At 38.9% G+C, this 21,212-nt stretch overlaps 1 protein-coding gene across 1 annotated transcript in view; it reads right to left on the bottom strand.

Annotated features, from left to right (window-relative positions):
• Arhgef38 (Rho guanine nucleotide exchange factor 38) overlaps positions 1 to 21,212 on the bottom strand; it is a 106,484-nt gene that overhangs the window by 35,251 nt on the left and 50,021 nt on the right. The window contains exon 3 of the mRNA XM_051185421.1: positions 13,362 to 13,485. Within this exon, the coding sequence (XP_051041378.1) occupies positions 13,362 to 13,485 (124 nt within the window). The remainder of the gene's footprint in view (positions 1 to 13,361; positions 13,486 to 21,212) is intronic.

Genomic DNA, 21,212 nt, shown 5'->3' with positions numbered 1-21,212 from the left:
GAGTATGGTTATTCTTTTTAGTTCATCTTTATTTAACAAAGACTTATCAGATGACTGTTTTGCACTGAGCACTATAGTTTGTATTGCGGATACAAAGAACCCACAGTTTGTTCAAATAACTTATATAAGCCAGCAAGGGCGAGAGAGAAGCGTTAAGTTCCCTTCACTGTTCCATATGAAAGTGCAGAACTAGAAAGCTGGGCAGCACAGAGGGGAACACATTCAGCCTCTAAGGGAGGGCAAAATGTACGCAGAATCCCTGAATAGCCTAGGATGGAAGGCCAGAGGCTCTAAGACAGTGGGGAAGCACCATAAGCTGTGCAGGTATCAGGTCCCAAAGCAGAGTGTATACCACTGAAGAGCGGAGCTTGAAGGAGACAGAAAAGCACACAGAGATTTTAGGCAATGGTATGACAAGACTAGATAATGCTTTGGAAGATTATCCTGATGCTGAGGTGGAATCGAAGAAAGGAGTTGAGACAAGAGAAGAGAAATCAATCATAAAAGAAAGAGAACTAAGGGCAAGCACAGGGGCGTGCAACAGTTGAGAGTGCTCTGTGGGCTGGGGATGTAGCTCGGAGATAAAGCCCACGCTTATCCTGTGTGAGGGCCTGGATTCAATCCCCAGAATCACAAGGACAAAAAAATGTGCAACTGCCTGCGTTCAGATCCAGGTTCTACTACTTTTGAAACGTCTACACTTGGGGAAGCTATCTGCCCTCTTGGTTCTGTAATTTCCTCATTTGTAAAACGATAGTAACAGTAACAGTTAGCTACGCAATGATTCTAAATCAGTAGCTGGTCCATGCAAATACTCAAAGGCGGGGTAGGTGTAACGAGGGACTCCAAAGTCGGGAGGAGAGAGAAGAGAGGAGCAAAAGGGCAGGGAGACAGCACATGAACAGTGAAGCATCATTCCACGATTCCGTGTAGCTGAACAAAGATGAGGCATGGAAAGGGCTTAAGGTGCAAAGGTAATGAGTTTAGCCAAAGACGTAGTGAGTCAGAATTGCTCATTATGTAGTCAAGTGGGATGTTCTGTGAGGACTTGGATATGTGAGTATGCAATCCAGGGAAGTAATACATAGACATATGGGAGTGATATCAGGTTGCAAAGTGAGGGGAGCAGAAGTTGTAGATTTAATATGGCTGTTACAGAGAAGTCCAGAGAGAGAGAGAGAGGGAACGGAGTATGAAGGTCCAGTGATTATGAGCTCTTACATTGAGAGACAAGCAGATGAGGCCTCAGAGAAGCAAGAGAAGGCACAGTCATAGAGGATAAATGGGAACTAGGAAAAAAAACCCAACAAAGCCAAGATCAGTCTTGTGCCTTATGATGACATTTGAAGACAATGGTGGATTGTGGGTAGGTACATGATTCCAAGACAATTTCTCAAGTCTATGTTGCATATATTGACTAATATATATTGTTATGAAAATATACGGCAGCCATCTTGGATTTCATAATTTTAGTCTACAGTGTTTGCATGTGATAAAAGTAGCTAGTGGTGTATTTTTCAGATCTGTCCCATTCTAAGGAACACATGACAGCACCACACAGTGAGAAATGTAGCTGAGGTTGGAATTTGGGATTTACAGGGTGTGCTGTCTTCACCTCCCAGCACCTAGCAACATCCTGGCTTTTTTTTTTGTTTGTTTGTTTTTTTTTGTTTTTTCCCCCTAAAGCAATAGGAAGCTTACACCAAATATTTTTGGTGTAAGAAGGCATACTTATTTCTCTGTGCTGCAAAACCCCGAAGACGATGCAAAGGTGCCACTAGCTTGAGGACACAAGTTCCCGTGTGTTTGTATCACACAGAAATAAGCACATCTCATACCACAGATGTTTTGTTTCTGTTTGTCTGTTCTCCCCGATGAAACTAATTCTCATCAATACACCATATTTCCTTTCTTCATTAGAAGGAAACATTGTAGGAGAAATACTGATTCATAACATTTCATTTTTGAAGTGTATGAAATGTTTAAAGTAGGCAGTTAATTGTATTAATAACCAAAAATAAAGCACTACAAGTTCAATTCTAAAACATCAGTTAAGATGATGTTTTAAATAATTTCAGTTAAGAATTAAAGGTCTGACCCCCATCCCCAGAGAAAGAGCTATAGGCAATTAATGGCTGTTGAGTGAGGAAGAATTCATCTTCTACAAGCTCCCTGAGAGGTTTGGACTACATGTTAAAAACTGAATTGTAATAGCCGTAATGGCATCTTGTAACTCTTATTCAAAATCAGGTGAATGAGCTATGTATCTTAATACATTAAAGAACATCTTTACATACTTGTAAATAGTGTTTTCCTTTTAGCATTGAATTTCCATTAAATATTTTTAGAGACAAAAAAAATTAAAGGCCTGGGTTATAGCTCTAAAGTTTTCTGTGGTTCTAAATGAAACTTGTTTGTCAAGACAGACTATTAAGAATCCAGGGAAGGAAGTAGGATGGCTCCCAGGGCAGGGATAAATGGGGCCACTCTTTTGGAAGAAGATTGGAGGTCTGATATGATGCTCTAGGCCTCTAGGTGTCACTTTCCTGGGTGACAAAAGCTTAGACATGTCCTTCCCAACAGCAAGAGCCTTGCCTGTAGCATGCAGAAAATCCAAGTGTGTTTTCTATAACCTGGTTGTCCTCCTTTGCTGGGAGCCCGGCTTCTTAGACTAAATAAGGCAGGTTAGCAGGCCAGGTGTCAATTCATTCATATGCCTGTCCATTTTCTCACAGACTCACTCTGTTGTCTAAGCCTGGAGAGTGATGAGGGAAAGTGGGAAAAGGTAGGCGAGTGACTGCCACCTAAGGGAGCCACAGTTCCTTACCATGAGCCTCACCTAGCCTGGAAATAAGAGTGACTGCTGAAGGCACCCACGGGTGCTGTTTAGAATGTACAATCCAGACCAGACACAGGTGACCAATGGGATGTGCTCCCATGGGTTAAATAGATGAGTGTGTTGAGCACCAGGTCTATTAAAGTACTTTGAGCATCAGGTCTATTAAAGTACTTTAAGTAAGAAAAACACTGTTTTCATGGGAGTGGGCTGGAAACTTTAAATGAATTCTTAAAGGAAGAGTTCAGTGGGTTTTTTTTTTTTTTTTTTTGCCAGTAACTATGGCTTCAGGTAATTCCCTGGGGCTCAAGATAATTCTCTTCTGATTTAAAAAAAAAAAAAAAAGCATTTCAGTAAAAGCTCTTCAAAAGCAGTAGCATAAGAGATGCTCAGGAAAAAAATGTATCCATTTGGCCTGTAATTCTGAAGCTTTAGTGGTGAATGTACCACATGTGCAGGCGAGTGGTTTTAGGAGTCAGGGATCAGTGTGGAGTTGGGACCAGTGATGGAAACTGGACCATGAAAGGGAAAAGGGGAGATGGGAGGCATGTCCTGTCTGTGACGGTACCATGTCCAAAGCTATGGAAAGCTGTCCTGTGTGTGTGTGTGGGGGGGAGGGGGAGTCACTCTGGCCTTTCCAGCAATTGAGGTGACATCTTTACAGAATTTCAAGCCACAGGACACAGGGAGCAATCATGGGCAGTAGAGCCAGGTGGGAAATGAGAAGGAAGGAACTCTGGCCTGGGTTCCCTTCTGTTTGTAGTATAATGTGGACAGACCAAAGCCTAACCAGTTTTTGTCTGCAATGGAATGCATGCTTGTGAAGTATTAGTCCTGCTCAGATGGTCAAGAACCCAGCTGTTTATTTTGGTGGTAACTCATGGTCTTGTCACGAAACTCTTTCCTTTCTGTGTGTTTTAAAGCCAGGATGGGGGATTCCTCACAGCTGACATTCTGAGACCAGCTTGCTTCTCTGAGAAAGCTGAGGGTCTTCTGGCTGAATAAAGGCTCAGTATCCTTTCCGTACTCAAGGCAGGTGACATAGAGGAAGGCCTCATTCTTAGATCAACCTGTATATCTCATGCTATCAAATAGCTCTTCTGAGACCCACCTGCTCCTCCCCCCATGGCGCTTAACAGCCTCCAACAATAACACTGGAGCAAACTACAGATTGACTTGTTAGCAGCATAACTTCCTTATCTCTATATTTCATGCATTCAGTAAGTACTTGTTGTATACAGTGCTCTTGGCCCTTGGGGACATAACAGACATAACAGTAGACAAACTCTTCACATAATGGAGCTTATATTGACAAGGACTACGCAGTTTGCCTTAAATCCTGCATCCTTCTTCTATGGAAGTCTTGCCATATCCATCTAAATTCTGAACAAATAGATCTGGGATCCATTGACTGTTGTGAATCTGTTGTTCAGAGCTCTTCTTCCAAATTCACAGAATTTGGTTTGACCATACACCTGCTTGAATATAGGTCTGGTTATTTCTCAAATTTCTGATAGTTAGGAGTGGCAAAGTACACCTCCATAAGTATGTTTGCATCCATGTTATGAAATAACTCCATGTGTAAAATATTCTCTGCAATGTGAAAAGTGCTTCACAGGAAGAAGTTTTTCTTACAGGAAGTTGCGTCTGAAATTGGAACAGTTATCACTGAAATTGGAACAGTTATCATGGAGTCACAATTTCAAAGCTACAAGCTGAGGAGTTTGTAAGGTAAAGCTGTAAAGAGCTACACAGATCCTGAATACAGCAATGGAGCTCTCTCGTTATGAACCAAAAATGAGTCCATTTTAGCTCAGTCTATCATTTGGTTTTCTACCCAGAACAGGCAAATGCAATCATCATCTGTCCCAATGGTCTTCCCACAGCTTGAACTGTAGTGATACAACCACAGTTAAAGGCCAAATCTGTCTCCTCCAAAGCCTGTGCTATTTCCTGGCCTTTGTGCACCTTCAGAATTTGATCCCAGCATGCTCATCAACTCTTAGCTTCCTGGAGGATGGATGTCCTCAGGGATGTGCAGATGCTGATGGTTCTGGGATTGAGGACAGTGCTGTGGAGTAGTCTTTTTGTACATTGAGAAGATGTGTTGCTCTCACTGGTTTAATAAAGAGCTAAATGACCAGTTGCTAGGCAGGAATAGGTTAGGCAGGACTTGTAGATAAGGGAGAGACCTCTAGGCTGAAGAAGGGTGTAGTTATTCAGGGAAAATCTATTTATTTTACATCTGGGATGAAGCCCCCCCACTCTGTTAAAAGAGACAAAGCTTTAAGAGTACATAGAACTGCTATCTTACAACAGTGGTTAACCTACTGAACATCAGATATGGGAAACTCCAAATTATCTTCCTCTGAATAAAAACTCACCCTCATGAAAAAGCTTATGAGAAATTACAGTTCCCTTTTCACAAGCTGCTTCTAGTCCTGTTCTCTATGTATGAGGTGAGTGTGTAAAGTAGACTGCAGCATATTCTTGGCAGTCATCTTTAAAATACTTTGAAGCACCACAGTTTCCCAAATATACCTAAGACAACACAATTGTTAGTTACGTTCTTTAATACTATGTAACAAACCATTGTTCAAAAGCATATTTGATTAAAACAATAATTTTGATTTTCTATTACTATTTTATGTGCTCACTTGGGTCAGCTGAATGACTTTACTTCATGTTCTCTGGGGATGCAGTTATGGGAGGACATCACTGGATAGTGATGGCTAAGATGGCTCATTCACAAGTCTGGTCCCTTGACAGACAATTAGATACGTAGTTTTGCTGAGATACTGAGATGGCTGAACCAATTTCTCTACCTCTCTCCATGTTGTTTCACCACATCACCTTTCCAACAAGACAGAAGGACTTCTTAATTGGTCATGTTACATGAGCAGATATTATTCTACTTTCTTGGTGCTTAGCCCAGTTACTATCACAGTCAGAGTCAATGTGGGTCTAGGACATGTGGGAGCTGGAAGCCATAGGTCATTGAGGGCAGTCTTTGTGAAATCAGCTTCAGAAATTATCACTCACTCTGCCAAGCACAGAAGTGACATAGGATAGGCTAAACCTCCCTACTTAAAGTAAAAATGTATCATTATGTATATGAATTATAAAGGTGTGTGGACACCAGGAGGCATAGAGAAACTACATAATTCAAATCTTATTTTTTTTTGTAAATCATGACTACAACTTCCAAAATGAATTTGCATTATATTCCATTGGTTTAGATGTGTACATTTAGAATGGCTAAGATAATAGCAATTTAGTCACATCAAGTATTATTAAAAACAAGAACTGGATATTCATTATACTTGATTTTATTGAATCCTCATAAAACTCATATGAGGTAAATATTACCACCTTCAATTTCCAGATAAGAAGCTGAACTTCAATGAGGTTTCATAACTTGCCCACAATTAAGCAATAGAAGAAGATAGATCCTAATTCAACTTGATATTAAAAGACATAATTATGCCTTTAAAGTCTGAATCATCTTTTTTTTTTGGTCCTTGCTTACTATTTTCATATACTGCTGTAGAATAAGTTCAATTTCAATATAAACAAGAACCAAAGATCATCTCTAGGGATTTTAAAACAACTTTCTTTCCTTTCCAGATTCAGTCTGGTTCTAAAATCCACTTTCTATTTTGGCATCAGAATCTGGATAGTTTCCTCATCTCTCTCAGACCTGGAAGCATATGCATCTATTTATAAACCTGAACCTCACCCAAACACCACGGTATGTTGAGTAAATTTCTCCTCCTCATTTATCGAGGTATCTAGTGGATCTTGCACTACAGCTGTGAGTCACAAATTTTTATTCCTGCTGTCTGAAGACAAAGAGTTGGAACACCTGTGCTTTTCATTTTGATGTGATAACATGATTTTGGAAACATCTCACCCAATCAGTTTATGTTATGAAATCTAAGTGATAAAAGATTTAGTGATAGGAACTGCCATTGAACTCTGCACTGATGTGTATCTTAATTGAGGATGATGGAGGCCTCTTGCACAGTGTCTAAGGCACACTGGAATGCTAATGATCTTACAAGACCTTCCCGTGTTCTCCTGACGTGGGCCTTTACTGTTCTCATCAAGATTGCCTTTTAAATGTAATTGCTACCTGTCTGAGTTAGTCAAGTCCACGTACAAATGTCATATTCCAAGCCAAGTCCTCCTCAGCATTTGAGTTGAAGTATTTTTTTCCCCTGGGATTCCATAGGAATTAATTACTGTCAGGTAAAAACACCATCCCCAAACCTAAAAGACTAAAAACAGCTATTAGGTCAGATTCTTGGGTTGAGGGTTGGGCAGTTTCACTAGGATGGCTCGACTCTCTGTGGTGCTGACAGACTTACATGTTCACAGTCAGTTGGTCAGCAGTGTCTGGCCAGGCAGCTGAGGAGGACTGTGTTCATCTGTCTAAGGCTGTGTCTGTTTCTTGGAATGGCTGGGTAGTTTGGGCTTCTTTCTTTACCATCACGGAGTAGAACTTATCAAGCAATTGTGAAACATCACTTTGCCTCCTTTTTTTAGCATCACAAGGCCAGCTCAGAAGCTCTAAAAGCAAAGCTCCAACTGACACTTTTTACATCACAGCCTTTATTGTGTTAGTTTTCTGAGATATTTCTGTAATTGTTCCAGTCATGACTACAAAATTTAGAAGTATACACATTTTTAATGAATGGGCTCCATAAACTATGCTTTTTTAATTTTAAAGCTTGAACTGACTTCATAATAATAAAAATACAGAGGCAATACAGTTTCCCAACACTCTGCACATGGCTTTCCTGTGTTAATATAGCAAATGATCACAATATGACTGTCAGTTAGAGGAAACTGGCCTTTTTCTATATTCAGGTGTCCCTTCCTATTTTTTTTTTTTTTTTTTTTTTTTTTGGTACGTTGAATGCTTTCCTCTGATTGGATGTGTCTATATACTCTGGAGGCAAAGCCCACTGGTATGATGCAAAAGTTTTGTGATGAGAGGCTGATATTCCCCGCTGCTCTTGATCTTGATCAATTGATTAAGGCATGTCTCTTACAATGAGGGTACCATTCTTCCTTCTGATGCCAGAAATGACTAGTCTTGAGACTTTGAAATCCGTGCTCTCTAACTTTCACCTAGTATATATCACGTATTAGTGGCTTTCATATGAAACACTTACAATGATGATGGTTGCCTACCAGTGGATTTTTCTATTTTCCTTTGCTTCTGTGTTTATATATTGAAATCTACTGGAGAGAGGGTTTTCGTTCCCGTTTATTTATGTCCACGTTTGTCAATGTTCATTTTGTCATATTGGTTGTAATTTAATACTAGCTTTATGTTTATATGCATTTATTTGTTTGTTTGTTTACATATTTCTTTTGTGGTGTGTGGTGTGTGTGTATGTGTGTGTGTGTGAGTGTGTGCATGCATGTGTGTGGTGTATAAATATTTGTCACTGTGTATGCAGATGTGTGAGCCTTCCACATGTGAAAGGGGGACACTGGGTGTCTTCTCTTGCTCTCTTCCTTTTCCCTTTTCAATAGGGTCTTTCACTGAACCCGGTACTGCCCATTTTTCAGCTAGACTGGCAGCCAGCAGGCCCCAGCAACCCTCCCGGATCTCCTGTTCCCCACACAGCACCAGTGTGCACTGCCATGCCTGGCTTTTCCCACGAGCGTTGGGGATTCCCAACACTACTCCTCATTCTTGAGCTTATGTACCAAGTGCTTTTATCCACGGAGACTCCTCAGATCAAAGCTGTCAAATTTGTAAACCATTTTAAATTAAAAAAATGACTTGTAAATACAGAAGCATCCAATAAGCTCAGGATATTCTGATAAATGGAAGATATTAAGATTCTAATTCTGCATATCCGCATTTATATTTATTTGAGACGAAATACTTTTGAAATTCCCATCTGTTTGCCTTTGTTTGGATTTTCTTTCTTTTTACAAGTGAAAAAAACTTACCAAATTATTTCTAGTTATGATTTTTCAAAATGTGATATTGTGAAATCTAGTACAAATATAATTTTATCATGTAAAAAAAGAGCATCAAGCCGAGCATGGTGGCTCATGACTGTGACCCCAGCACTTAGGAGATGAGTCGGGGGCATCATAAAGATTTCCAGGACAGCCTGGTCTGTGGAGTGAGACACAAACTCAGAAAAATGAAATGAAATAAATTAGAAGTGTTCCATCAAAAGCCTCTTTCCATAAGCCAAGTGTATGAACGTCCAATTACAGAATTCCAAAACTATTTTAGACAACATGAGCTCTTATTGTTTAATTTTCTGGCTCATTCTTTCTTTTGGTGAGGATAAATTCCAATGTCTTCTTGTTTATAATATATTTTCTATAATTGTAACCAATTTTTCCATTTGCTGAATAACTTAATTAAAACCATGTCCTGCTTCTGAATGCACTGCAATCAATTCCATAGCCTCTTCGCAAACTAGCCCACAGCACTATAGGGAAACTTTGCATTCTAAATTGAAGGGGGGAGGGTCAAGATCATTATGGGGAACCCACAGATACCTGATCAAAGCTTGTGGAAGCTCACTGACTCTAGACAGGGAGCCTGCGTGGAACTGTCCTAGACCCTCTTCATCTGGGTGACAGTTGTGTAGCTTGGTCTCTGTGGGGCCCCCTAGCAGTGCGATCAGGACCTGTCCCTGATACATGAGCTGATTCTTTGGAACCTATCCCCATGCTCTGTTGATTCCCATGGAAGGCCTGAACAGAGATGGATGAGGAGTAAATAGGGGGTGGTATAGAAGAGAGATTGGTGGGAGGGAACAGGAGGAGAAGCAGGAGGAGAAACTGTGTTTGGTATGTAAAATAAATTTTAAAATGATGAATAAAGAAAGAGAAAAATGAAAAACAGAAACAAAAAAGGTCTTGACTATCATGCATAAGATAATTTCATAGTTTAATTGCAAATTCGTCTTTAGATATTGTCTGTCACACACACACACACACACACACACACACACTGTTTTTATCTATAGGAAAGTATGCATACATTTTGACCAATTTTTTTATGGAAATAAAATGGCAGATTTATTAACTGAATCACACAATTTCTTCACTACAGATTTTATTTTAGTAAAAACAATGTTTTTCTGTGATCTTTTGCTTTACCTATGTGTAGTCATATTGTCACTTGTAGTCACAATACCCATATTTTTGAAGATTTGTTATATTTTTAAGTGTGTTTGTATGTGTGTGTGCATGTGTGTGTGTGTACGAGAGAGAGAAAGAGAGAGAGAGGGAGAGAGACTCTAGGTGTACACAGAGGCCAGAAGAGTGTATTGGAAACCCTGAATTTGGAGTTACCAGTGACTGAGAACCCCTGAACAAGAGTGAAACATAATTCATCTGCAAAAGCAATATGTGTCTTAACGGCTAACCCATCCTTCAAGCCTTAGAACCTTGAATTTTTAAGTTGGTTATGGAAACACCATGAGATCAGAAAATCAAGTTTTAATAATCAATTTACCCAAATTAGTTTGTTTCTGCAATTTTGATTTAAACATTTATTATTAGGGTGAACTGGCATTCCATATTTGCTTTATCTATTGACAGACACACTCATCATTTAACTGCAAAACCTTTATGGATGGTGTCACCTCATTAGTAGCCATTGCTTTTATATGTTTTACAGAGTCAAGGAACCTTGGAAATAAGGTTGAGTGAAATTAATGGAGGGCAACTGGCATCTGATGTCTGCGGACAATCTTGCTGTTTGGAGTGGTTCATAAACACGCTTTAAGCAGCTATGTGTACCCAATCACCTGCCTTGAGCAATCTTTTTAAAACAATGACTAATGTTTTCTGATGTGAATGTTGCTGCTTCTTCAGCAAATTTCAGTTGGTTTGTGATCAGTGCTGGCTGTGTTAAGGTCCCTATGGTACATGGGGTAAGTATTCTGATTTTCATATGTTTGTCATCTACTTTCCTGAGAAGAAGAAAAATCAATACTTACATTATGTGTATTCTTTCAGCCTTTATGTCTGAAGGGTTTATTGCAAAATAAGACTAAGCATAACCAAATAGTAACAAGAGTGGCAGATATATAACATCTAACAAGTAGCGTGACTGCTGCTGTAGGAACAAGTAGGAACAGGCAGAAGGCCCCAAGCAAAGCTGCCAGTCTCTAGTGCCCACACACATTTCATTCGCATGTAATCTGTAAATCCTTCTATGTCCCACCAACTCCACTGATGGACACCCTGGTAGCCTCATGCTTCTCATAGGTCATAGAGTGTGCCACTCAGCATAGGCCATGGCACAGCTAGCCTGTGATGGAAGGGTCTGCAGTATCAACTACACCTCCAAGGGCCACCAGAACAATGAGGGGACATTTGTAGCTACTGAGGACCATGTATCCTCACTGTATCAGCCAGTGCCTGCATGTGGCTCTCCAAAGTGCTAGGGAAGGAAACAGGCTGCATTTCAGTTTACTGTGCTGCACTAATGAACGCAGTCAAGGCCATGAAAGAGATGGCATTAGAGGTTGAACTCCTGGGTTTCAAATTTGGTTTCATTGTCATCTGTATCTCCAGATACCTTCCCTCCTTCTCCTCCTCTATATGACTCTTCACAGCAGCTTAATCACTCACCATTTTCTAAATATGTTTGCCATTTTCTACTAATGCCAAGAGGAAAGAAAATTCTAAAGAACATCTTTGCCCAACCTGGAACATGCTTGTCAAAATATTACGGATGACTTAAAGGTACACAGTATCTCATAGTCCTTCCTTGATCGCTATCTGAAATGTTCTCCTGAAGGGTTTGCGGAGGCATAGAAGTGCTCTAACAGGGAGCAGACATACGCCTTCACTTCAAGGAGAGATGTTACCGTGAGCTTGGGAGGGTCAGATGATCATTTCCTCGTCACTCTGCCCAACAGTGCCACACAGCACCTTCCTCTGTAAGCACACTGCTGCTCATACCTATTTTTTAGGACAAACTGATAAACTCCCAATGATCCCTACTAAAGTGAAAACGTGTACAGCGTTCTGGAGAAAGAAGACATTATCACAGTGTACTGGGGATGTTGAACCACAGGGAAAGATAGAATTTAAACCCAACCAAATCCTTTCATTCACCTTTTCATAAGATCAGCTCATTGCCTAAATTTTGGACCCACATGCATACTAAATAAGAATGATTTTTTTCCCTTTCTATAACTCTAACACACAATAAAAATGAGGATTCAATAAATATAGAAAGTGTGTGTGCGTGGCCCATGTGGGTGTGCCTCAAATAAACCTTTTACAAAGACTAACAGCAATGACCAGCTGCAGGGGGGACAGGAGGTTTGGAGGAGTATGTAAACAACCCTCCATGCTTGCCCTATAGTCCTCAATTGTTCTAATATTTTTATAACATGTAATATATGTAAAATTACAAAAATGGTCATTTAAAAAATGAATTCTTAAGCTACATAGCACTATGCATTGATACATAAACCTCTTTCGAGGAGTTATGTACAAACTCAAGACATGAAGAAAACAGAATTTAGGTTGAATATTTTTCATATGGCATTCTCTGTAGACATTAAAAGACATTTCCTACGTGTATGTATGTATATGTATACACACGTGCACAAATGATCATGGAGCGTGTGAAATGATCAGACCTGCAGATCCAAAGTACCAGGATCTCCATAACACAAGGCAATAATAAGATATACAAGAGGAGCCCATGAGGGCCCGGTTTTGATAGTGTAGCAGAAGCCAGAGAGGCCTTAAACCAGACCAGTGACTCTTCGCAATGAACACTTGAAGTAAAGATGTGCAGACTAAAGGGTACCCTCTGTGTCTCACTGGGCCACACAGCTGCCATGCCTAGATTTGTTGTTTTGTTTTGCATTTGCCTTTTGCAGGGGGGGGTCATTTAAATTTTGTTTTAGGGGAAGTTGCAAGGGCAGAGGGAAGGAACAAGGAGGACAGAAGCAATGGGACCAGGGTGCATGACATAAAATCCACAAAGAATCAATAAAAAAGTTAGTAAAAGAAAAAAGAAAAGATTTTCTAAAGGAGTAAAGTGAAAACACTGAAAATGTAGATGTTGTCTAAGTTCTTTGGCGATCACATACTTCTCACATAAAATGCTTACAATTTAAAAAACTAAATTTATAGATTTATGATTTAAAAATCCATTATTATGGAAATCAAGACAGCTATTAAAATATTTAATTCTTTAAGGACCAAGGAAGTACCGGCCATAAAACAAAATGAAAGACTACATGAAAAGCAGAGAGACTGAAAGGGTGAAGATTAAAAAATTAATTCTGTCTGCTCAGTGCTACTGAAGGACCTCGGCAAATGTCTGTAAACCCATTTGGAAACACATGTAGAGTTTACATAATTACAATGAACCTGAAGGCGGATTCAGCATTTATATATCTCCTGGGAAGCACCGTGAGTCAGAAACATAAAACCAAAGTACCAGGGGGTTATTAAAATACTATTTCCTGTTGTACTGTAGAACTGTAGAAGAGAACAAACATACCGATTACTTGCATGGCCGGTTCGACGTCTGTTGTGGCCTCTTCCAACAAGGACAGTAGCTTGGCTGATATCTGGTGCACGGACTCGATGTTGCTGAACAAGACGTCCACATCCAGCCTGTCAACCTAGAGAAGCAAAAGCAGGGAGCATCAGCAAATGGGAAGAGAAGTACCGTGTGCACCACACCGCCTCCTGCGAAACAGCAAAGATTTGATCTACCAGACCATGGCGCTTACCCTCACCCAGCTCCGTGAACATGCTCATGTAGGGTTTTTAAATGTAAATGTATAGCTCACGAAGATGTCTGTCTTGTACCTCTGCCTTAAATACCATCAACAAAAACGTTCGATTTGAGTGTACAGCAGTGTTTCTCAATATAAACTGGACTGGGAAGATTTAGACCTAATGGTTATTTTTATTAACTGCTCTCTATGAAGGTGTGTACCACTGAACTTAGAATATTTTACTGTCGGGTTGAAGAGATGGCTTAGGAATGAAGAGCACTTGCTGCTCTTCTGGAAGACCGGAGTTCAAATGCAAGCACCCATCCAGACTGCCCATAACTTTCTGTAACTCCAGCTCCAGGGGATCTGACTCCTTCTTCTGACCTCTCTGGGTGCATGAATAACATGTGTCATAACACACAAAAACACAAAAGAAAGTTTAGCTTTCACAGCAGAAATCAGACCATATCTTTTTCAAATAACTATTTCCAAAGCTGTTTTAAACCACAGATGTCCTAGAAGTAATGGCAAATAAATGTGCTGGGGTACTTTGTGCACGTTTCCTATCAAATAAGTATACTAATTAAGAGTTTGTCATATGTTATAGTTCCAGGCATATTCTCAAAGATCAGTGTGATAATAATTATATCCTATATATGATTATGATAGAATTTTGTTTATTCATCTTTCATTAGAAATTTCCGAGGTGTCCTCTGTGTCCTAAGAAATGCAACAGAACACATCCTATCATAGAAAGTGACTACTAGGGGGAGGGATAGCTGACTATGTTCAATAATCTGAGTAAGAAATATTTATTCTTTCATAATTAAATTATGTTTACTCAGGACACAACCACATTGGTGTAGGACCAGCTAAGGTTAGCATATAACAAAGAACAGGAATTAATGCCGTTTGTCTATGATTTATTGTGCTTGAGGTCATGGACAGGAAGCCAGGTGTAGGGCTGTCTGGGGCTTCTGTTTTCTGTATTATGAAGCATATTTAGTATTGTACAAAAATACGTGGAAGCACGTAACAGCTACTGGCTCATGTTAGTTAATATGTATGAAATTATCATTTAATAATTTATTATCATCTAGTCAAAACCATACAGATCTATTGTAGTACTTATCTTAAAAATTTGCCTACTATGACAGGTAGAAATAAAATGTGACTTATTTTAAATGTATTGATTATTATTTCTTTGAGTTATATCCTGTGAGGTGTGACAGTTTAATTTCCTCATTACCTGCTTTATAAGATAGTGATTAGATGTACTTTATACAGTGTGCCCATGTTTTTTTTTTATTGTGCTGTGCAATATTTTTATTTGTTTGAAGTGATTTAATTTTTTTCTTTCATATACCTCTCCATCTTCTCTGTGGAGTAGGAACCATCTTGAAGAGATGCATAGTGAAGCTGTATATGGAGATGAAGACAGATCCAGCACTGTGACCTTGCAATCCTACACCATCATACACATCAACAAATGCCATTCACAAGTTAGTACTCTGTACTTCTGTTTTTGCTGACTTCCCACCAAGCTGTCACTTCTATCCTTTATTTGCCAAGGTCACTATCCTGTGTATCTAATTTAGATTATAAATCCACTTAGAAGAATCTAATACTGCATCCTATCTACAATCTTAGCTCAGTGCAACAGATTCTGAACAACAGAAACTTAGTTTTTAATTCCATTTCTTCCTGAAGGACAGAAAGGATTAAAACATCAATTGGCCTGGTTTCAATCCTATCACCATGGGCCCCTGGGGATTCTGTGAATCATAAAATGAATTCACATCCAGGCACGGCTGTGCCACAGAACAAACAAACATCTGGTCCAAACCGGCTTTTAAAAGTGATAGATGGTTTTACGATTACTGTTATAAATTCAGGGAAACATCCACATATATTTATTAATCATTTGCTCAAAACAGTTAACGTTCTAAGAGCATAAAATCAAATTCTGCTTTAAGTGAATTAAAATTTACTTTGGGAAAAGTTGAAGAAGGCAATATTCTAAGACAAATCAGTAGATTTATGAAACACAGAAATGAAAACTCACAGTTTATGCTCACAATTTAGTGTGTTGTTTTGCAGAAGTGTTCATTATGGGATATAATTTAAATAGAATGTTCCCATCACATTCAACCCATTACTAGGATTTAGAACCAGGTAGTGTGGTAACTCCATTTGCTCTTTGGGTTAAGGGTGCTTTGGCTACCCATGGTATTTATAGTTTCATAAAAATTTAGCTTTGCCTTTCATTTCTCTGAGAAAATATCTTTGGAGTTTTGATAAATATTGCTTTGTGTTGTATGGACATTTTAAGGACAGTATTTTCCTGTCCAGAAATACTTTCTGTCTTTCCATTTATCTCTGTCATCTTCAAATTCATACTAATATTTTAAAGTTTTCAGTGATTTTTAAATATGCCATAACATGTTAGTAAACAAACCAGTATAGTGCCAACATAAATCTAGGCACATATCCCACTAAGCAAAATAGGAAGCCTAGAAAGATACCTACACATTTATGGTAAATTGACTTCAACAAACAATGAAGAAATAACAGTCTCCTCATTAATGTGTTAGAAACACTGACCAATCACTTTGCAAAAATCAACTCTGATAAAACCACCATAGTTTAAAATGGACACAAGACTAGACACTTCTCTAAAGAAAGCACTGATATTCAGAAAGTATTTGTTGGAATCTCAACATAACAGGTCATTACAAAAAATGCAGAATAAAATCCCCAGTGACTTAACAGTTCACATTTATTAGGACAGTTATTATTGAAAGAACCCACAGACCCAAAGCTGCAGGATCTCCACAACACAGGGCAAAAACCAGGATATTAAAGAAGAGTCCTAGTGAGGGTCCAGCATCGATAGTGCAGTAGAAACCAGAGGCCTGGAACCAGACCAATGGCTCTTTGCAATGAACACTTGCAAGGAAAGATACATGAATGAAGGGGTCTACTGCATGATTCTCTGGTCACAGTGAAGCTTCTATGATGAGATTTCTATTTTCCCCCTTTTCTCTTAAATGTTTTTTGTTTGGGGAGAGGGTAATTGCAGGGGTAGAGAGTGGGTGCAAAGGGATGGGGAGATGGATGGGATCAAGATACACATCAAAGACACACAGAATGAATAAAAAGAAAAATAATGAGTTCTGTCATTTGTGACAATGCAGATGAACGTGGGCATCATAGTAACTGAAATAAAGTAGTCATAGCACAAATGCCTCATGGTTTACTTAGAAGGTATAGCAATGTCACACTTACAGAATGGAGAGTAAAATTATCCCAGAGGCTGGGGTTGATTGGACCTTTGGGAGTTCCTTGTCAAAGTTGTAAAATTTTGCTTTGAAGGAATAAGTTCAAGAGATCCATTGTTTATCATACATATTATGATATATACCTGAAAATTGTTGAGACAGTGCATTTTAAAATATTGAACTTGCACCTATATGTGTATGATATGTATGTATATTATGTCCAAATATAAAATTCTCAGTGAAGGAAAATAGATTTGTGAAATTAGATTAATTAAAAAATTATAGGAACTGATACAGAATTACCTTGTATCCCACAGAAACCTGAAGATTCATTCCTTGATTTTCCTGCTTTTACATCATGGTCCAAGCTCTTCCATTTACTCAAAAACACTTTGTCCTCACACAGCATGCTATCCAGTTAGATCAAATCTGGTAATACTTGTATTTGTCTAGGTGCTTTGCCCATGTCTCTGCCCTTTCTTTTGCCTCTGAGAGGACTGGCAAGAATCATAGATCCTTAGCACTACCTGATTCTGCTGGAATTCTCTGATCACTCCCCTCTTCTTGCTGTGGGAGGCATGCTACCTAGCTAATGAGTCAATCAGGGTATTACTAGGTTTATGTACTACAGTCTGAATGTTTACAGTGTCTCCCCTTCTCAATTCATATGTTCAAATATTACATTCTAAATAATTGGATTAGGAATGAGAGCTGTGGTGGTTTGAACTGAAAATGTCTCCCATAGGCTCAGATATTTGAACACTCGGTCCCCAGGTGGTGGTAATGCTGGAGGAGGCTATGGGACCCTTAGGAGGCAGAGCAGGCTTGGAATGCCGATAGCCTCACCTCATTTCCAGTTGTCTCTCTGGTTTGTTTCTGTATTAAAGATGCAGTGACTTGGCTTCCTCCTATGGCATGTCTTCCATGTTATGATGGACTCATCTTTTGAAACCATTAGTCAAAATAAGTTCTTTCTTCATAAGTCACTTTTGGTCATGGTGTTTTATTGTGTGTTTTTGTTTTTGAAATTACAACATAATAAATTATGTATAAGTGTTTTTTGTGTTTATTTTTATTTAAAGAATTTCATACAATATATTCTTTCCCCTCCCCTAATTCCTCCCAGAGTCTCCCCCATCTCCGTATTTACCTAACTCCAGGGTCATGGTGTTTTGTCACAGTAATAAAAAGGAAATATTACAAGGCCCTTGTGAAACTGTTCATTCATGGGGTGGTGACCCCCCCCCCATGAAGAAATTAGTAACTTTATTAGAGACCCAGGAGAGGCTCCTTGTATTTTGTTGTTGCTATGTAGAGTTGTAATTATGAGGCAACTGTCTAGGAAGGGCTCCATCACCATACATGGAATCTACTGGTGCCTTAATTCTGAATTTATAAATTTGTGGACTGCGAGAAACAAATTTCTCTTATTTAAGCCACTATTTATGGCATTTTGTTATCATAAATAGATAAAATGTAACTGCCTGTTTTTTGCCATCATCTTTGTGTAGAACAATGATATAGTAAACCCATGTAGAGAGGAAGGCCACATCTGACAACATCATGTTACCCCCTGGATCCATCCTTGCCAAAGCTAGAAATCCTTCCCATGTAAACCACTAGCTGTTCTTACTTAATCTGGTTTGGATCTTATTTTTATCACATAGCCAAATGAGTCTAATATAATTTTAATTCTCAGACAAGATTTATGTCCTCCAAGGAAGATTTCATGCCTATTTATTATAATTAGTCTTTCTTGTTTGTCTCTTATTCCTTTATCAGTCTTTCAGAATGTAATAATTTAATACATACACACAGTGTATATAGGTCAAATTGTGCTACTTAACCTTTCCTTGTCCTTAAAACTTAAGCAAATTCTGATTAACAGGTAATGATTATACTTCCTCACACCTTGAGGCAAGGTATAATACTGAAATCTGTGCATGGAGTATATATGAACAAAATTGGAGCATAACATTGCCATCTCTTTATTACTTTGTGTTTGGAGACTTCAGGCTACTGTCTTCTAGTTACTTAAAAAATACATAATACATTACTATGACCTCAGCTCTCACCCCTATTCTATTCCTCTAAAACTAGAATTTACTAGTTCTAATTGCTTATGGGTACCCATTATCTATTCTCCTATGAACCTTGCTTCCAGCCTTCCAGCTCCTAGTAAGCATTGTTCTGGACACAGGGTCCATGTATGAGAGGGAATATGCAGAACTGGACTTTCTGTGTCTGACTTATTTCTCTCAACATTATGTCCTCAAAACTTTCTTGCAAGTAAGAGAATGGCTATTTTTTAATGGTTGAATAAAGCCACTGGGTATGTACAAACCACTTTTCCTTAACCTATTTGCTGTGGTTTAAGTGTGAATGTCCCTCATAAGCTCATATACTTGCATAGTTGGCTCCCAGCTGTTGGTACAGTTTAACATTTGGAGAATTGCTAAAGGAAGTAGATCACTGTGGGGGTGGGGTTTTAGGTTTTATGCCATGGAACAACTTCCTGAACACTTTCTGCTTCACTACTGTGTAATGAGATAATAACTTTGCCCACACATGTGGCATAGACCACGCCCATTGAGGGGTGGAGACAGGGACTGACGTTACCTGGGCGAACTAAGTCTGAGGAGGGGACTCTGAGAGCTCTCTTGCTTGCAGCACGAGGACAGGAGTACATCTGGAGGCATCTTCGGGACCAGGAACCTGCTGGTGTTCATCTGTCTATGTTGTAAGTTATTTCTCCCTGAATAAATATCTATTTGGCCTATTTGTTTCTCCTGATCCTTATTAAACATCAATATCTGATGTCAGAAGTGGGACGGTCTGGACCCTCTCTCTGGTAAGATGAGACAACATGGAAATACTTAGATTAATAGAAATGGGTTAATTTTGAAGACAGAGCTAGCCAATAATAAATGCTAGTAACAGGCCAACAACATTATATCAAATACAGCGTCTCTATGTGTTATTTGGGGCTGGCGTGGCTCTGGGACCAGACCGGCAGGAAAAACTACTCAATACTACTATAGATTCACTCCCCAGCCACTATGCCTTCTCAGACACAATGACCATCCCTTCCTAAACTATCCCTTAAGTAGCTGTTTGTCTATTATTTGACTGCAGCAATGAGAAAACTTAGGATATACTGATGGGGGATGTCATTCTGTAAATATGTTTCTCGTATTGGTTAATGAATAAAGCCCTGCTGGCCAATAGGAAAGCAAGATAGGCGGGACTAGGAGACAAGGAGGCAAGAGGAAGGAGAGTCACAATGTAGAGTCTTGAGAGAACAGAGGTCCTGACCCTGTCTCCTGTAAGATAAGACCATGTGAAAATACTTAGATTGATAGAAATGGGTTAATATTTAAGGCAGAGCTAGCCGATAAGAAATGGTAGTAATAGGCCAACAGCATTATATCTAATACATCACCTCCATGTGTTATTTGGGGCTGGCATGGCTGTGGGACCAGGCTGGCGGAAAAACTACTCCTAAAAATATACTTCATTAGTTCATTTGTGGACATTGGGGTTGATTATAAATCATAGCTATTATACAAAACACAGCAACAAAAGTAGACATGCAAGTGTTACTAATATCCTTTGCTTTTGATATATGCCCAGAAGAGAAATTATGGATCATTGGGTAGGTCTAGTTTAGTTTCTTGAGGAACCTCATTGCCATTCTCATGATGCTGGCCTAACTCATACTGCCACCAACAGTGTCTGAGATGTCCCCCTTTTCCCACTCGAAGTTTGTTTTCTTTTTGATAATTTCTTTCTTTCTAAATAAGGTGAGGTATCACAGGGCAATGGTGTTGCACACCTTTAGTCCCAGCACTTAGGAGACAGAGGCAGGAGGATCTCTGTGAATTCAAGACTAGCCTGGTCTACAAGAGCTGGTTCCAGGACAGTCTCCAAAGCCACAGAGAAACCTGTCTTGAAAAAAACAAATAAATAAATGAGGTGAGGTGATGTCAAATTGTACTTTTTAAACTTACATTTCTGTTTATAAAGATGAGCATTTCTTCCTAAATTTTTTTGACCAACTGAATTTCTTCTTTGAAAAATAGTTATCCATACTTTGCCCAATTTGAATTGAATTGTATTTTTATTACTGAATTTTCAAAGTTCCTTACATACTCTGCATCACACTGTTTTGTCTGATTAATAAGTTACAGTGATATTTCATTCTTTTATAGATTGGTTTTAACTTCCTTAATTATTTCCTTTGCTTGTCCATGACTGTTGCATGTATTACTTTGTGTTTATATTGAGGCCCATGCACATATACATATATATTTACATAAAAGGCATGCACATATGATAATTATTTTG

The sequence above is a fragment of the Phodopus roborovskii genome, unplaced genomic scaffold (assembly GCF_943737965.1).
Source record: "Phodopus roborovskii unplaced genomic scaffold, PHOROB, whole genome shotgun sequence".
Taxonomy (NCBI): domain Eukaryota; kingdom Metazoa; phylum Chordata; class Mammalia; order Rodentia; family Cricetidae; genus Phodopus; species Phodopus roborovskii.
This window is presented reverse-complemented; position numbering and strand designations above follow the sequence as displayed.